Source organism: Schistocerca piceifrons, chromosome 11 (assembly GCF_021461385.2).
Source record: "Schistocerca piceifrons isolate TAMUIC-IGC-003096 chromosome 11, iqSchPice1.1, whole genome shotgun sequence".
Taxonomy (NCBI): domain Eukaryota; kingdom Metazoa; phylum Arthropoda; class Insecta; order Orthoptera; family Acrididae; genus Schistocerca; species Schistocerca piceifrons.
This window is the reverse complement of record NC_060148.1, coordinates 32,254,830-32,269,730: the sequence shown is the minus strand read 5'-3', so window position 1 is coordinate 32,269,730 and position 14,901 is coordinate 32,254,830. Positions and strand designations below refer to the sequence as shown.

The 14,901-nt window shown below is 39.4% G+C and overlaps 1 protein-coding gene across 1 annotated transcript in view; it reads right to left on the bottom strand.

Annotated features, from left to right (window-relative positions):
• Positions 1 to 14,901, bottom strand: part of LOC124720387 (protein DDI1 homolog 2) — a 157,731-nt gene that overhangs the window by 104,146 nt on the left and 38,684 nt on the right. The window contains exon 3 of the mRNA XM_047245722.1: positions 2,702 to 2,956. Within this exon, the coding sequence (XP_047101678.1) occupies positions 2,702 to 2,956 (255 nt within the window). The remainder of the gene's footprint in view (positions 1 to 2,701; positions 2,957 to 14,901) is intronic.

Genomic DNA, 14,901 nt, shown 5'->3' with positions numbered 1-14,901 from the left:
TCAAAGCCACAGGGGCCATACTCAATAACTGTGCAACAGCAGCCACAGGCGAGTTTCTTCAACAGCAGTTCCCAAACCCAGTAAGCGTTTCTTTACACAGGACTCCAACCTGGTAACACATTTCTATTAAGTGTCACATGCCAAATCCAGAAGAGTTCTCTTTCAGGATCCTAAGCTTATCTTTACTTCAAGCTACTTGAATTTTTTTACAGAGTTCATTCATTTGCTGTAACATGTCACGAGGAAAACTATACTGCCGGCCAGATGATATCACTGACAACAACAAAAAACAAAAAACTTTTCAAATGTGATTACCCGAAGCCCAAACATTAGAGACACAAAAATGTGAACTATTCTTTTTATTGGATTCCTTATACTATTTCATTTTTTATAAGAAGAATTTTGTAGGGCTTAAAAATCCAATCTACTCACTTGCAATTTTTCTGAATCATCTCATTTCCTAGTCATCAGGACTTTTGAAATTAGCTTCAACATAGAGTACTAAAAAATTATGGATCATACTAAAAGATGTCAGATTTAATTTGAGCACCGGCGGAATATGGGCCCCATCTTTAATGCACCTCCACCTTCTCACTGCTTTTTAGTGTCTTATATGCTCACATTGCAAAACTAAATACAGTTTTTAGGTGGTTTACAACACAGTATTTCAAGTGAAAAAGGTTTAAAAGAGTTTGCAGAAAACTTTTTTTTTTTTGTACAAGTGGGGAAAAAATAGCTATTTTTGGCATTTTTAGAAAAATCATCAACTTTGCCCTCAAAACTATTGGAAAGCAGTAAGACAATAAAATTTTGTATTCCAAGACCCTTTATTGGTAATTCATTATGTGCAAGACTTCAGGTGTATCCAGCAAGTACTTAAGAAGCTCAACTTCACATTTTTCAAGATTTTTTTTTTTTTTTTTTTTTTTCGCGATTTTGCTGAAACATATCCATACGCAAATCGTTCAGGAAATTTTTTTTTTTTTAATTTTGCCTTAGTCAGTGCAAAAAGTTGTACAAGATGGTCTAGTTTTGTTTCTTTCAAGAAAATATTGCCAGAAGTATAATGTCTTAAAGCTGACAAAAACTCATGGGTGCACAGTTGATAGTTGTGCTGTGGGGTCAACCAAATGACTATATCTGCTAGTATTAAAATGGAAAAAATATAGTATACCAATGTTCACTGGGAACATGTGCGACTACTCAGATAAATCTGCACTAAAATCCATGATGGTCATGTGGGAACTTTGGCATACAATGACCCTGTATGCTTATTACTAGAAAATTTGTAGAAATTAATTTTAATTTTTATGTGGCAAGTCTATTTGTATTTATGCCACCCAACAGCAATGGACTGTCATATGAGGTAAGCTGCCTTACTAAACAGCACTTGTCTATGGTATGAGTGAACATGAGAATTGACCAGATACAGTGTATATGAGGGTTACGTACAAACTTAATGATGTATACGGGGTGGGTCAGGAGGAAAGGTACATATTATGAGGATGATAGTATTGAGCTCTAAATGGACATATGGCCCTAATCCGAATGGTTTCCGAGATAGAACACCTTCAATGTCAGTTTTGTACGTTTTTCTAGAATAACTCTAACACTAGGCCCTTAAGCGAAACTGTGTCGCAGTACAAAATAAAACTACATTAGACTTCCTACACAAAAGGCCCTATTCATTCTTTCTCTAGGGCTAATAGTTCGCACGAAAAGAATGAGAGAATACTAAATATACCACATGACATGCATGCACTGTATCTTTGGTAGTTTTGACTTTATAGAAGGCAAGCATCCTGTATCAAATTGTTCATCTCAAATCCCTCTACACAACTGTGGTATGTTGTAAACAATGACAAACTACTGAAAAATACAGAAAATAAATAACAACATATGTTACATGTTTTCTTTGTCAGAAACCACTTGGAACAGGTCATATGTCCATATAAAATACTATCATTCCTCAAAGCAAGTACATTTCCTCCTGATTCATGCTGTATAGATGATGATGATGATGGGTGGTGATGATGATGATGATGATGATGATAATAATACTAAAACAACAACTCCATGTGGTGCAATGCCCCAGTGCAAGTCTTTCTATTGGATGCCATTTTATCGACTCCAGTGTGCCTATGCTATCATCCACCTGGGGAAAGTTTAATGTGGAATCCCAACGACATGTTGTTTCTGGGTACTCCCAACAATGTTGAAAGATGAAGGCAAGATTACACTGAAGACCTAAAATTACGTGGTCCCAGATTCAATTCCATAACCTCTCTGTTTTCGGGCATGTGCTTTACCACTAGGCCACCAGGGGCAACACCTATAAAGGCAGAAAATCTATAGGTATTGATGAGAGTGTGCAAGTATTGTAATATGTGACACACGGCCATATCTTTTTTATATCATTGATTTAAAAGCTTAAATTTTTACACTGTTGAGGTACCTCTACCCATTTCTGAGAAAAAGATGTCCTAACAGACAATACAGTGATATTATGACAGATCCATTTTTAAAAATTGAGATATGGAACCCTAAACACTGAAATATATAGACAGCTGATGGATTTCTATTCATAAAATGTAGGTTGAATTATCTCGGTAAAATTTTTCACGCTACATTTTGGTGCAGCCACCTGCAGTACTCACTTTCCCCACAATGCAAGTTCACACGGAGTGACCCCATACCGCACCTGAGTCGATGAAAGCTTTCACAGGGTAGCCGTTGACCCGGCAGTTGATATAAAGCATGGTGACGGTGCCGAAGATCTCTGGGTTGTACTCGATGGCTGCCTCCAGGTTGGCCTCTATGTTCTTCCGGCGGATCTCCTCAGCGATGAGGCGCTGTGCCTCCAAGTCGAAGGGGTGCGCATTCATCATACGGATGCGCTGCCGCTCACGCTCTGCACGTATCTCCACCTGCTCCCGAAGCACGCCCGCAAACCTGTCTGCCAGCAAGAGAAAAGGCAGTCATTTATTTATTCATCCAGGGACAATTTCACAATGGTACAGAATCCATCATCACCAGACAATAAAAATAAATAGTGCACATGTGCAAGCACACGCACATTCGTACAAGCTCATGCATGCACTCAGCAGTATAGCACCATACGTTTCTAAAATGTAGACTTTCACGGCCGGAAATATCATGTCCATTATAATTATCCGGGCTGTTATGCCGTGGTCGGTTGATGAATTCTATGTCAATTCCCAACGTTTTGTCTCCGACAAAACGGATGGCGTGGCTATGGGAAGCCCCCCTAAGTCCCGTAATTGCAAACTTCTTTATGGAGAAATTCGAAGAACAGGCCTTAGGTACTGCCAGCAAAAAACCAAATGTATGGTTCCGATACGTGGATGACACGTTTGTGCTGTGGAGACATGGCAGGGAGGAACTAAGCCGGTTCCACGAACATCTGAATAGTATAAACTCAAGAATTCAGTTTACAATTGAGGAGGAGGTCGACGGCAAATTACATTTCCTCGATGTGCTTGTTTTTAGAAACGAAGATGGTAGTTTGGGCCACTCAGTATACCGCAAACCCACGCACACGGACCATTATTTGCACCAGGATTCGAACCACCACCCACAACAGAAGCGGGGTGTTATCAAGATGTTAGCGCACAGAGCTAGAAATATTTGTGAACCTGAGTTGCTCGACGCTGAGATGGAACATCTCCACAATGCACTAATGAAGAACGGATATTCGTCCGCCGAAATAAAACGTGCGTTGAGGCAGCCACGCAGAAATCATAGTGGCGTACAGGCTACTGCAAAATCTAAGGTTTTCCTGCTGTTTGTTAAAAAGTAACGGAAAGAATAGGGAGTATCTTGACGAAGCGGAATATTACTGTAATTTACAAGCCCACCAGGAAGATGCAGGAATACCTTAAGCCTGCCAAGGACGCTCGCAAACCATTGGAAAAAGCTGGAGTGTATAGGATCCCATGCAGCTGTGGAGATGTGTATGTGGGTACCACTAAAAGAACTGTTTCTAAACGTTTGGGAGAGCACAAGGGAAATTGTAGAAGAGGAGAAACGAAACGATTAGCTGTTGCGGAGCATGCTTTCCAGCCAGGGAACCACAATATTCATTTCCAGGAGACGCAAGTACTAGCGGCCACAAGCGGATATTACAAAACGCTCTACAGGGAGGCAATCGAAATCGCTAAACACCCTAATAATTTCAATCGAAAGGAGGAGGGCGTGAAATTAAACAGTATATGGATGCCGGTGTTAAACAAGATGTGTACCACCCGTCCACTACTGGTTGATGGCGACAGCGACGGACAGCGGCCAATTGCACTGACGTTTTCAAAACACGTGACGTCACGCCGCGGCGCGGTAGCGCGTGGACACGGAATTTAGCGGCAGTCAGTAGCGAGCCAGTGGGTGTGTTGGACCTTCCATCGAGCTACGGACCCTCTTGAAGATGTCTCCCGCAGTCGGAGACGAAAAGTTGGGAACTGACACAGAATTCATCAACCGACCACGGCACAGCAGCCCGGATAATTATAATGAACATGACCATTCATTTAACCTTTGTTGTATCTATTTTGTTTTTTTAGCAGTTATTTATTGATCTATATATGTGTTGCTTGATTGTAAAAAAAAATGCACATCAGAGATTTGTTACCGGAGGTAGGATAACAACTGTTAAAGTAGGGAATAGGCTGCTAAGAGCATATACTGATGCTAGCTTGTTTTTCTTCTGATTTTACGTATGAGAATTTATGCAAGCAGATGACAGCAGAGGAACTACCTTTTCTGATGTCAGATAGGTGACAGACAGGTTACAGCTGCAATGTTTAAAAATGGATAAAAGTCGCGGAAAGTACCATCAATATCGTCAATTGACAATTAAGTAATCTTTGTACAGAAAATCTGTGACATTTAATATTAGACGAAACATCTTTTAACTATTTCTTGTTTGTTAGCCGTGTAGATGGTAGAACACATATGAAGGAAAACATTTGTTGTAATTGTGTAGTAAGTTAACTCAGGTATTTTCATACAACACTGTAAGGAACCCCCCCCCCCCCCCCCCATGAACCATGGACCTTGCCGTTGGTGGGGAGGCTTGCGTGCCTCAGCGATACAGATAGCCGTACCGTAGGTGCAACCACAACGGAGGGGTATCTGTTGAGAGGCCAGACAAACGTGTGGTTCCTGAAGAGGGGCAGCAGCCTTTTCAGTAGTTGCAAGGGCAACAGTCTGGATGATTGACTGATCTGGCCTTGTAACAATAACCAAAACGGCCTTGCTGTGCTGGTACTGCGAACGGCTGAAAGCAAGGGGAAACTACAGCCGTAATTTTTCCCGAGGGCATGCAGCTTTACTGTATGATTACATGATGATGGCGTCCTCTTGGGTAAAATATTCCGGAGGTAAAATAGTCCCCCATTCGGATCTCCGGGCGGGGACTACTCAAGAGGATGTCGTTATCAGGAGAAAGAAAACTGGCGTTCTACGGATCGGAGCGTGGAATATCAGATCCCTTAATCAGGCAGGTAGGTTAGAAAATTTAAAAAGGGAAATGGATAGGTTGAAGTTAGATATAGTGGGAATTAGTGAAGTTCGGTGGCAGGAGGAACAAGACTTCTGGTCAGGTGACTACAGGGTTATAAACACAAAATCAAATAGGGGTAATGCAGGAGTAGGTTTAATAATGAATAGGAAAATAGGAATGCGGGTAAGCTACTACAAACAGCATAGTGAACGCATTATTGTGGCCAAGATAGATACGAAGCCCACGCCTACTACAGCAGTACAAGTTTATATGCCAACTAGCTCTGCAGATGACGAAGAAATTGAAGAAATGTATGATGAAATAAAAGAAATTATTCAGATTGTGAAGGGAGACGAAAATTTAATAGTCATGGGTGACTGGAATTCGAGTGTAGGAAAAGGGAGAGAAGGAAACGTAGTAGGTGAATATGGATTGGTGGACAGAAATGAAAGAGGAAGCCGCCTGGTCGAATTTTGCACAGAGCATAACATAATCATAACTAACACTTGGTTGAAGAATCATGAAAGAAGGTTGTATACATGGAAGAACCCTGGAGATACTAAAAGGTATCAGATAGATTATATAATGGTAAGACAGAGATTTAGGAACCAGGTTTTAAATTGTAAGACATTTCCAGGGGCAGATGTGGACTCTGACCACAATCTATTGGTTATGACCTGTAGATTAAAACTGAAGAAACTGCAAAAAGGTGGGAATTTAAGGAGATGGGACCTGGATAAACTAAAAGAACCAGAGATTGTACAGAGATTCAGGGAGAGCATAAGGGAGCAATTGACAGGAATGGGGGAAATAAATACAGTAGAAGAAGAATGAGTAGCTTTGAGGGATGAAGTAGTGAAGGCAGCAGAGGATCAAGTAGGTAAAAAGACTAGGGCTAGTAGAAATCCTTGGGTAACAGAAGAAATATTGAATTTAATTGATGAAAGGAGAAAATATAAAAATGCAGTAAGTGAAACAGGCAAAAAGGAATACAAACGTCTCAAAAATGAGATCGACAGGAAGTGCAAAATGGCTAAGCAGGGATGGCTAGAGGACAAATGTAAGGATGTAGAGGCCTATCTCACTAGGGGTAAGATAGATACCGCCTACAGGAAAATTAAAGAGACCTTCGGAGATAAGAGAACGACTTGTATGAATATCAAGAGCTCAGATGGAAACCCAGTTCTAAGCAAAGAAGGGAAAGCAGAAAGGTGGAAGGAGTATATAGAGGGTCTATACAAGGGCGATGCACTTGAGGACAATATTATGGAAATGGAAGAGGATGTAGATGAAGATGAAATGGGAGATATGACACTGCGTGAAGAGTTTGACAGAGCACTGAAAGACCTGAGTTGAAACAAGGCCCCCGGAGTAGACAATATTCCATTGGAACTACTGACGGCCGTGGGAGAGCCAGTCCTGACAAAACTCTACCATCTGGTGAGCAAGATGTATGAAACAGGCGAAATACCCTCAGACTTCAAGAAGAATATAATAATTCCAATCCCAAAGAAAGCAGGTGTTGACAGATGTGAAAATTACCGAACTATCAGCTTAATAAGTCACAGCTGCAAAATACTAACACGAATTCTTTACAGACGAATGGAAAAACTAGTAGAAGCCAACCTCGGGGAAGATCAGTTTGGATTCCGTAGAAACACTGGAACACATGAGGCAATACTGACCTTACGACTTATCTTAGAAGAAAGATTAAGGAAAGGCAAGCCTACGTTTCTAGCATTTGTAGACTTAGAGAAAGCTTTTGACAATGTTGACTGGAATACTCTCTTTCAAATTCTAAAGGTGGCAGGGGTAAAATACAGGGAGCGAAAGGCTATTTACAATTTGTACAGAAACCAGATGGCAGTTATAAGAGTCGAGGGACATGAAAGGGAAGCAGTGATTGGGAAGGGAGTAAGACAGGGTTGTAGCCTCTCCCCGATGTTGTTCAATCTGTATATTGAGCAAGCAGTAAAGGAAACAAAAGAAAAATTCGGAGTAGGTATTAAAATTCATGAGGTTCGCCGATGACATTGTAATTCTGTCAGAGACAGCAAAGGACTTGGAAGAGCAGTTGAATGGAATGGACAGTGTCTTCAAAGGAGGATATAAGATGAACATCAACAAAAGCAAAACAAGGATAATGGAATGTAGTCTAATCAAGTCGGGTGATGCTGAGGGAATTAGATTAGGAAATGAGGCACTTAAAGTAGTAAAGGAGTTTTGCTATTTGGGGAGCAAAATAACTGATGATGGTCGAAGTAGAGAGGATATAAAATGTAGGCTGGCAATGGCAAGGAAAGCGTTTCTGAAGAAGAGAAATTTGTTAACATCGAGTATAGATTTAAGTGTCAGGAAGTCATTTCTGAAAGTATTCGTATGGAGTGTAGCCATGTATGGAAGTGAAACATGGACGATAAATAGTTTGGACAAGAAGAGAATAGAAGCTTTCGAAATGTGGTGCTACAGAAGAATGCTGAAGATTAGATGGGTAGATCACATAACTAATGAGGAAGTATTGAATAGGATTGGGGAGAAGAGAAGTCTGTGGCACAACTTGACCAGAAGAAGGGATCGGTTGGTAGGACATGTTCTGAGGCATCAAGGGATCACCAATTTAGTATTGGAGGGCAGTGTGGAGGGTAAAAATCGTAGAGGGAGACCAAGAGATGAATACACTAAGCAGATTCAGAAGGATGTAGGTTGCAGTAGGTACTGGGAGATGAAAAAGCTTGCACAGGATAGAGTAGCATGGAGAGCTGCATCAAACCAGTCTCAGGACTGAAGACCACAACAACAACAACAACATTGTAAGGAAATAATTCCTCCAGGGGACTGGCACCTAGTGAGTACGTGGCTGGCAACCATGGGGCCCTGAGCTGAGTCCTGGCATTGCTTCCACTTACTTGTGCCCGGCTTCTCACTTTTATCTTTCCTGTCTGGCCATCCTCGGCCAACTCTTGTTTTTTCCGACCCTGACGCTATTAGGTTTCGAGGGCTAGGGGTCTTTCTTTTCCCAATCCTATACTTCCTCTGGTACCGGGCAGCAGCGGGCACCAGTATCGAATTGATGCACAGAGCAAATGATGCTTCAGATGGATCAAGATCGAAGACTCATGGGCACAACCAACCACAGTCTGTTTCTTCGGCCATGATACTGCGACATGGAAAGGAAATGGAAAGACTACCACATTATTATATTTCCTGAATGCTGGGAGACGGAGGATAATGATGGCGTTTCCTGGAGTAAAATATTCCGGAGGTAAACTACTCCACCGTTCGGATCTCCAGGTGGTGAGTACTTCAGGTGGTGTCATCAAAAGAGATGAACATTTTAATTTCAGGCTTGGGACATGGAACATGTCTGCTTTGGAGAGAAGGCTGCGAAATCACTATCCACCTCCATTATCGTTACCTGAACTCTCAACTATTTTACAGCACGAATGGTATAACAGACCTTTGAAAATCATACAATACCTGTATCTGTTCATTCAGAGATGACTGGAATGATTTTTGAATACCAGTGATTTCGAACAGTTTACTAGGCACGGTAATGTGTTGTGTTGTGCCTTGTTTTTGGTGTTTCCATATTTTTGTAAATCCCTTGTAAGTTAATGCAGACAAGTAAGAAAAATATTCCTATAATGTTCAAATACTGTATTAGTGACGTGTTGCTTGACACACAACATGAATTGTGACACATAACATCAATTAAATATCTAGATACAAAGTTTCAAAATGATCTGAAATGGGACGAGCACATAAGGTCGGTAACAGGCAAGCAAATGGTTGACACCAGTGTATTGGGAGAAAACTAGGAAGGTGTAACTCGTGAATCGAGACCGCATACAGAACATTTGTTTGACCCTTTCTTGAACACTACTTAAGTTTTGGGATCCCCTCCAGGTCGAGTTAATTCAGAGATGCACTGCCAGATTTGTAACCAGTAGATTTGATCAACGAGCGAGCATTACACACATGGTCCATGAACTCGAATGAGAATCCCTGGCAGGTAGATGACATTCTTTTTGCAAAACACTACTGAGAAGGTTTACAGAACTGGTATTTGAAACAGACTGCAGAATGACTGTACTGCCACTAACATACATCTCATGTAAGGACAGCAGAGACAAAACAACAGAAATGGGGGCTGGTACGGGAGCATATAGACAGTCTTTTTCCTCACTCTATTTGAAGAGGGACAAGAAAGGCAAGAACTAGTAGTGCCGCAAGAAACACACTGCTTGCAGATTATTTATGTAGATGTAGATGCACAATGCCTCAGACCTTTGGAAAATTCTGTAAATGCCTTTAACTTCCATCCCATCTTTTTAAACTGTATAATTTACAGAACAACTATGTAAATGGCCCTCACATCATACTTGCTTATATGTTTTTGATACTTCTTTATCTTCTTTATTCAGCAGCATATATGACTAAACAAAGGACACACACAGAACTTCTGTTGCCTCTAAGCAAAAATATTAGACACACAACACTGCAAACAGTGGTTTCGCACAAACCACATGTCTTAACCAATGGTAGTGTTTGTGAAGTACAGAAATATGGTGAAATCGAATAAAGTTGGCAAGAGGAGTGCGAGCATTCAAAAATTGGGTAGCACGGGTCAGAAATATTGCCTTTCAAGTATTCAAGTGACTAAAAGAAAACATTTTCCAGTGCAGAGTTAAACTATTCATCAGATAGGTGAAAAAACATTTCATTTAACCCAACTATCTTGACTGTTAGATAATTTATACAGATGGATCCTTGTAATACGCACTTCTGAATTAAACATATGTTTGTAATTATTTCCAATTTATTTTGTAATGTGTCTGAACTCTTGTAGTGGCCTATATCACTTAGAGAATGTCACGGAACCAAGTATCTGTTACATATTGCCTCTCTAAGACAAAAAATGATTTTAATGTTTTGTGTAATTATTGACCGAATATAAAAATTTAAAATGCTTTCATAATATACTCATTAACAGGAATAATCTTACAATAAAAGTTTAACACAATAAGATGCGTATTATAGTTAGAAACTGTGTGTTTGTCTTAAGGCAGTGTAACTGATGATGCACAAATACCCGGACTTTATTCATCCTCTATTCGGGAATAAGACCACTTAGTGACTTTCAACAAACTTTAAAACATAATTTCAAACTTTTCTAAACTTTTTATTGCTTAATGCTTAACATCACATATTTGAAACATTAACTCATTTGTACAGTAATCTGATGCCTGAAACTGTTTTATACCAGAAGGTACAATTCTTTATAGAACCGGGTGTTTACTGGTTATTATACTTTTTGTATTAATATTAATTACAGTATTTCTACTCACAAACAGAATACAATGTAAACTTGTCACCATCCAGGGTGGTGACTTTGCTTCATTGAAAAATGCTCCTTTCAGGTTTAAATTCCAAATTTTCCTGAATCAACTTAGCTACATGGGAAAGCAAGTTTTTCCTCCCTAGTTTATCATTTCCACAAATGAATTTTTTAATTAGCATCTACATAAGCTACTAGTGATTCTCCGAGCTCAGCTACGACACACAACTATATTGACAATTCTGTAACTACTAACCTCTTGCCACCCCTGAAAGTTCCATTGTCATTGTCATTCTTCACCATTCTAAGCCATGTTATTATTGTCCATTAACCTCACGTATGACATGGAAAATCTTTGCTGGAACACACTTAGAACTTGTCATTGGCTGTAATATCAGTACACTTTGGTTGGTTGATTTGGGGGGAGAGCACCAAACAGCGAGGTCATCGGTCCCAACAGGTTACGGAAGGATGGGGAAGGAAGTCAGACGTGCCCTTTCAGAGGAACCATCCCGGCATTTGCCTGAAGTGATTTGGGGAAATCATGGAAAACCTCAATCAGGATGGCCAGATGCAGGTTTGAACTGTCGTCCTCCTGAATGCAGGAAGACTTTGATAGCAACAGCGCATCACATTCCAAATCAAATGCTCTTTATACTATATTCATTGCTGACTTCAAGTACGAGCCAGAGAGAAAGTCAACAAATGTGAATCTACACCAAAATTATTAAGACAGGACACAAGCCTGAATATTCAATACTGACTACAATATATGCTGCTTCAAATGTGGACCCACATTTATTTGCGCACTACCTGACAAAACATTGTGATTCACTCAGAAAGCAAGGAGAAAACAAAACGAAACTTCATGGGTTGAGGGGGTACGTGATGTTATTTCAGTGCTTGCAAAACTGAGTCACATTCAAAGAGAACTTCCCAGGGAACTTATCAGTACGATAAGCCAGGATGCGTCCACTGATTTTGACAGAAGAATGCCATAAAGGCGCTGCTGAAACAGTTAAAACAGAACAAAGCTCCAGGGCACTTGACAGAATCCCTTCAGGCTCTATACTGAATTTGTGGCTAAGTTAGCCTCTTCTAGCCATAATCTACCACAGATTCATCAAACAAAAAACTGTGCCTAGTAGTCAAAAGAAGGTATACGGGTCACGCCTGTTTACAAGAATGGTAGTAAAAGTGATCCACAAACTACTTTCAAATACCCTTGACATCAATTTGTTATAGAATCTTCAAACATATTCTGAGCTCAAACATAATGAGGTATCTCTAACAGAATAATCTCTTCCATGATAAAAAAGGCATTGACACCAAAAACATTGATCATGTGAAACCCAATGTGGGATGAAAGATCCATACCTAACGATTGGAAAGTTGTACATGTCCCACCAATAATCAAGAAAGGAAACAACTGTAATATGGTGAATTATGGACCCACATCACTGACACCGAAAATGGTTTATTGATACATAGTTGGTACAGAATCAGAAAATACTGTTCTTGTCAAGCACAGCTGGCTGTTTATTTGCATGCAGTAATGAGTGCCATTAAAGGGGATCTCCTAACGATTCATATTTCCTGATTTTCAGAACAGTTCTGATACTGTTCCCCATGAGAGACTTCTAATCAAATTGCTTGACTGTGGACTATTGTCTCAATTGTACAACTGGATTTGTGATTTCCTTTCAGTAAGGTCATAATTCATAGTAGCTGATGGGAAGTCATCCAGGAAAACGGAAGTGATACCCGGTATTCCCCAAGAGAGTGTTATAGGTCCTCTGCTGTTCCTAATTCACATAAATCATTTAGGAGACAATCTGAGCAGTCCTCTCAGATTATTTGCAGATGACAATTATTTACCATCTTCTGAAGTCATCGGAAGATAAAAACCAATAACAAAATGGGTTGGACAAGAGATCTGTAAGGTGCGGACAGTGCCAACTGACTATAAGGAAGAAAAAGTGAGAGGTCATCCACATAAGTACTAAAAGAAAGCCATTAAATTTCTGTTATACCACAAATCATAAGAATCTAAAGGCTCTCAATTCAACTAAATGCACTGAACGCTGAAAGGCATAATCAGTCTTAAATGATGATGATGATGACCTAGAAATTACATTCACAAACCACTTACACTGGAATGACGACAAAGACAATATTGTGGGGAAAGTGAAGCAAAGACTGCATTATCTTGGCAGAACGCTTAGAAAATGCAACAGACCTACTAAAGAGGCTCCACAAATTTAGCAACTTTTATATTTGGTAACGTTTTTTGTATTGTTACAATTACAAAAATAACTTCTCCAACTAACAACATTGTGGGGGCAACTGTTTTCACTTAAGGTATATTAGTTCAAGAATCATCATGATTTGAAGAGATATAAATTCACTACTAAGCAAAAGTGTGTGTGACAAATAAAGCCTAAAGCCAACAACCTTGTACGTTTTGTAGACTGATTGTTCCTGATACAGATAATGTAATTATTTACCTTAAATTTCCACAATTAAAAAGTTTATTAATAATTAATTAAGATGCAATCGAAAGACGCAGCCCATTTTTAGCCATGTCATGTTTTTAAAATCAGTTTTGATTAGTAAACCCACGATTCTTGAAAGAACCTAAGTCCAATGTAAAAACAGCCTCAAACATCTGATTATTTTACAATACATTTGCCATTAAGAATGTAAGCAAGAAAATGTTTGAAATTATGCTTGAAGTTTGTTGGAAGCCACTAAGTGCTTCATATGAAGCAAAATTATTTTTTTTACACATGAACATGTTTACAACATCATACCTCCTGAACTGTATGTTGTACAACGATATAATTTTGCAGCTATATTCGTTGCTATCTGTGGATAATGTATGCGAACTGTGTTGCAAGTAGAGTCAGTAATAACAAAGTAATAAACTAAAACATCATGCCTAATGCTGTAGTTTTACTGCACGAATAGCGAAAATGTAAACTATACACTGTTTTCCTTTCACTGCTTCTCTGGGAGACAGAAGAATTTCAAAAAGGTTTAAAACTGTGTATAATGTTTGTTGGAAGTCTTTAGTGCTCTCATTCCCAAATGCTGGACGAACCAAGTCCTGGCATTCATATGCCATTAGTTGTGTTGCTATGAGACGAACACAGTTTCTTATTACATGCTTTATTGTGTTAAACTTTTATCACAAGGTTATACCTCTTAACACATAGTTTACATCAGCATTTTGAATTTCTAAATTCAGTCAATAATTGTGCGAAACATTGAAAACCAAATTTTTCTTGCCTCCTGCAACCTGCAGATGTGTTTGGGTATTGTGCCCTGGGTTTTGGGATAGTTGTTTAGCAATACAGATAATTTTGAAGCCTGAAATTTTTTAAACATGTTGATGTTTTCAAGTTTCCCACATTTTGGATCTTGAGGGAAATGGTCAAAATTTAAACTTTTATTAAATTATAAATGATCACTCTATGAGAAGCTGTGGAAGTGTTGTTGCGCAAGAAGTTATGAAATTAAAAAAAGAAATGCCTTGTGTATTGGCAAAGCACAGAGCATAAATCATTTGGAACACAACATAATTAGACCTAAAAGCCAGTCCACTTACCTTCATAATAATCTCTCTTTTGTACTATTAATTAATGTATCATTTCCTCGTGACTGACAAAAAAACACGAAATTACAGGTTGTAGCCAAAGGACGTGGTTATAAATAGTCGGAATCAAGTGTAGACAAACCAGTCAGGCAGTGTATTCACGAAAGCACTGAGTGCATCAACTATAGGGGTCAAATCGTATGTAGACAGTGTAAAGTGTACAGTTTTCAAGAACTGTGTTAATGTAAACACAATGGTGGGTGGGCAATCTACAGGGTTATTGTAATTGATGGACCCACTTTGAAAAATTCCTATGTATTCAAGTACAAATCCAAAATGAACAAGCTTTATACCATTGAAAAGAGGAAGTTTGACTGTTTTTGGTTGGCAGCTGCAGGTGAGTGATGACGGTTTCAGAAGCAACCGGTAGAGTTTACGCAGTAATAG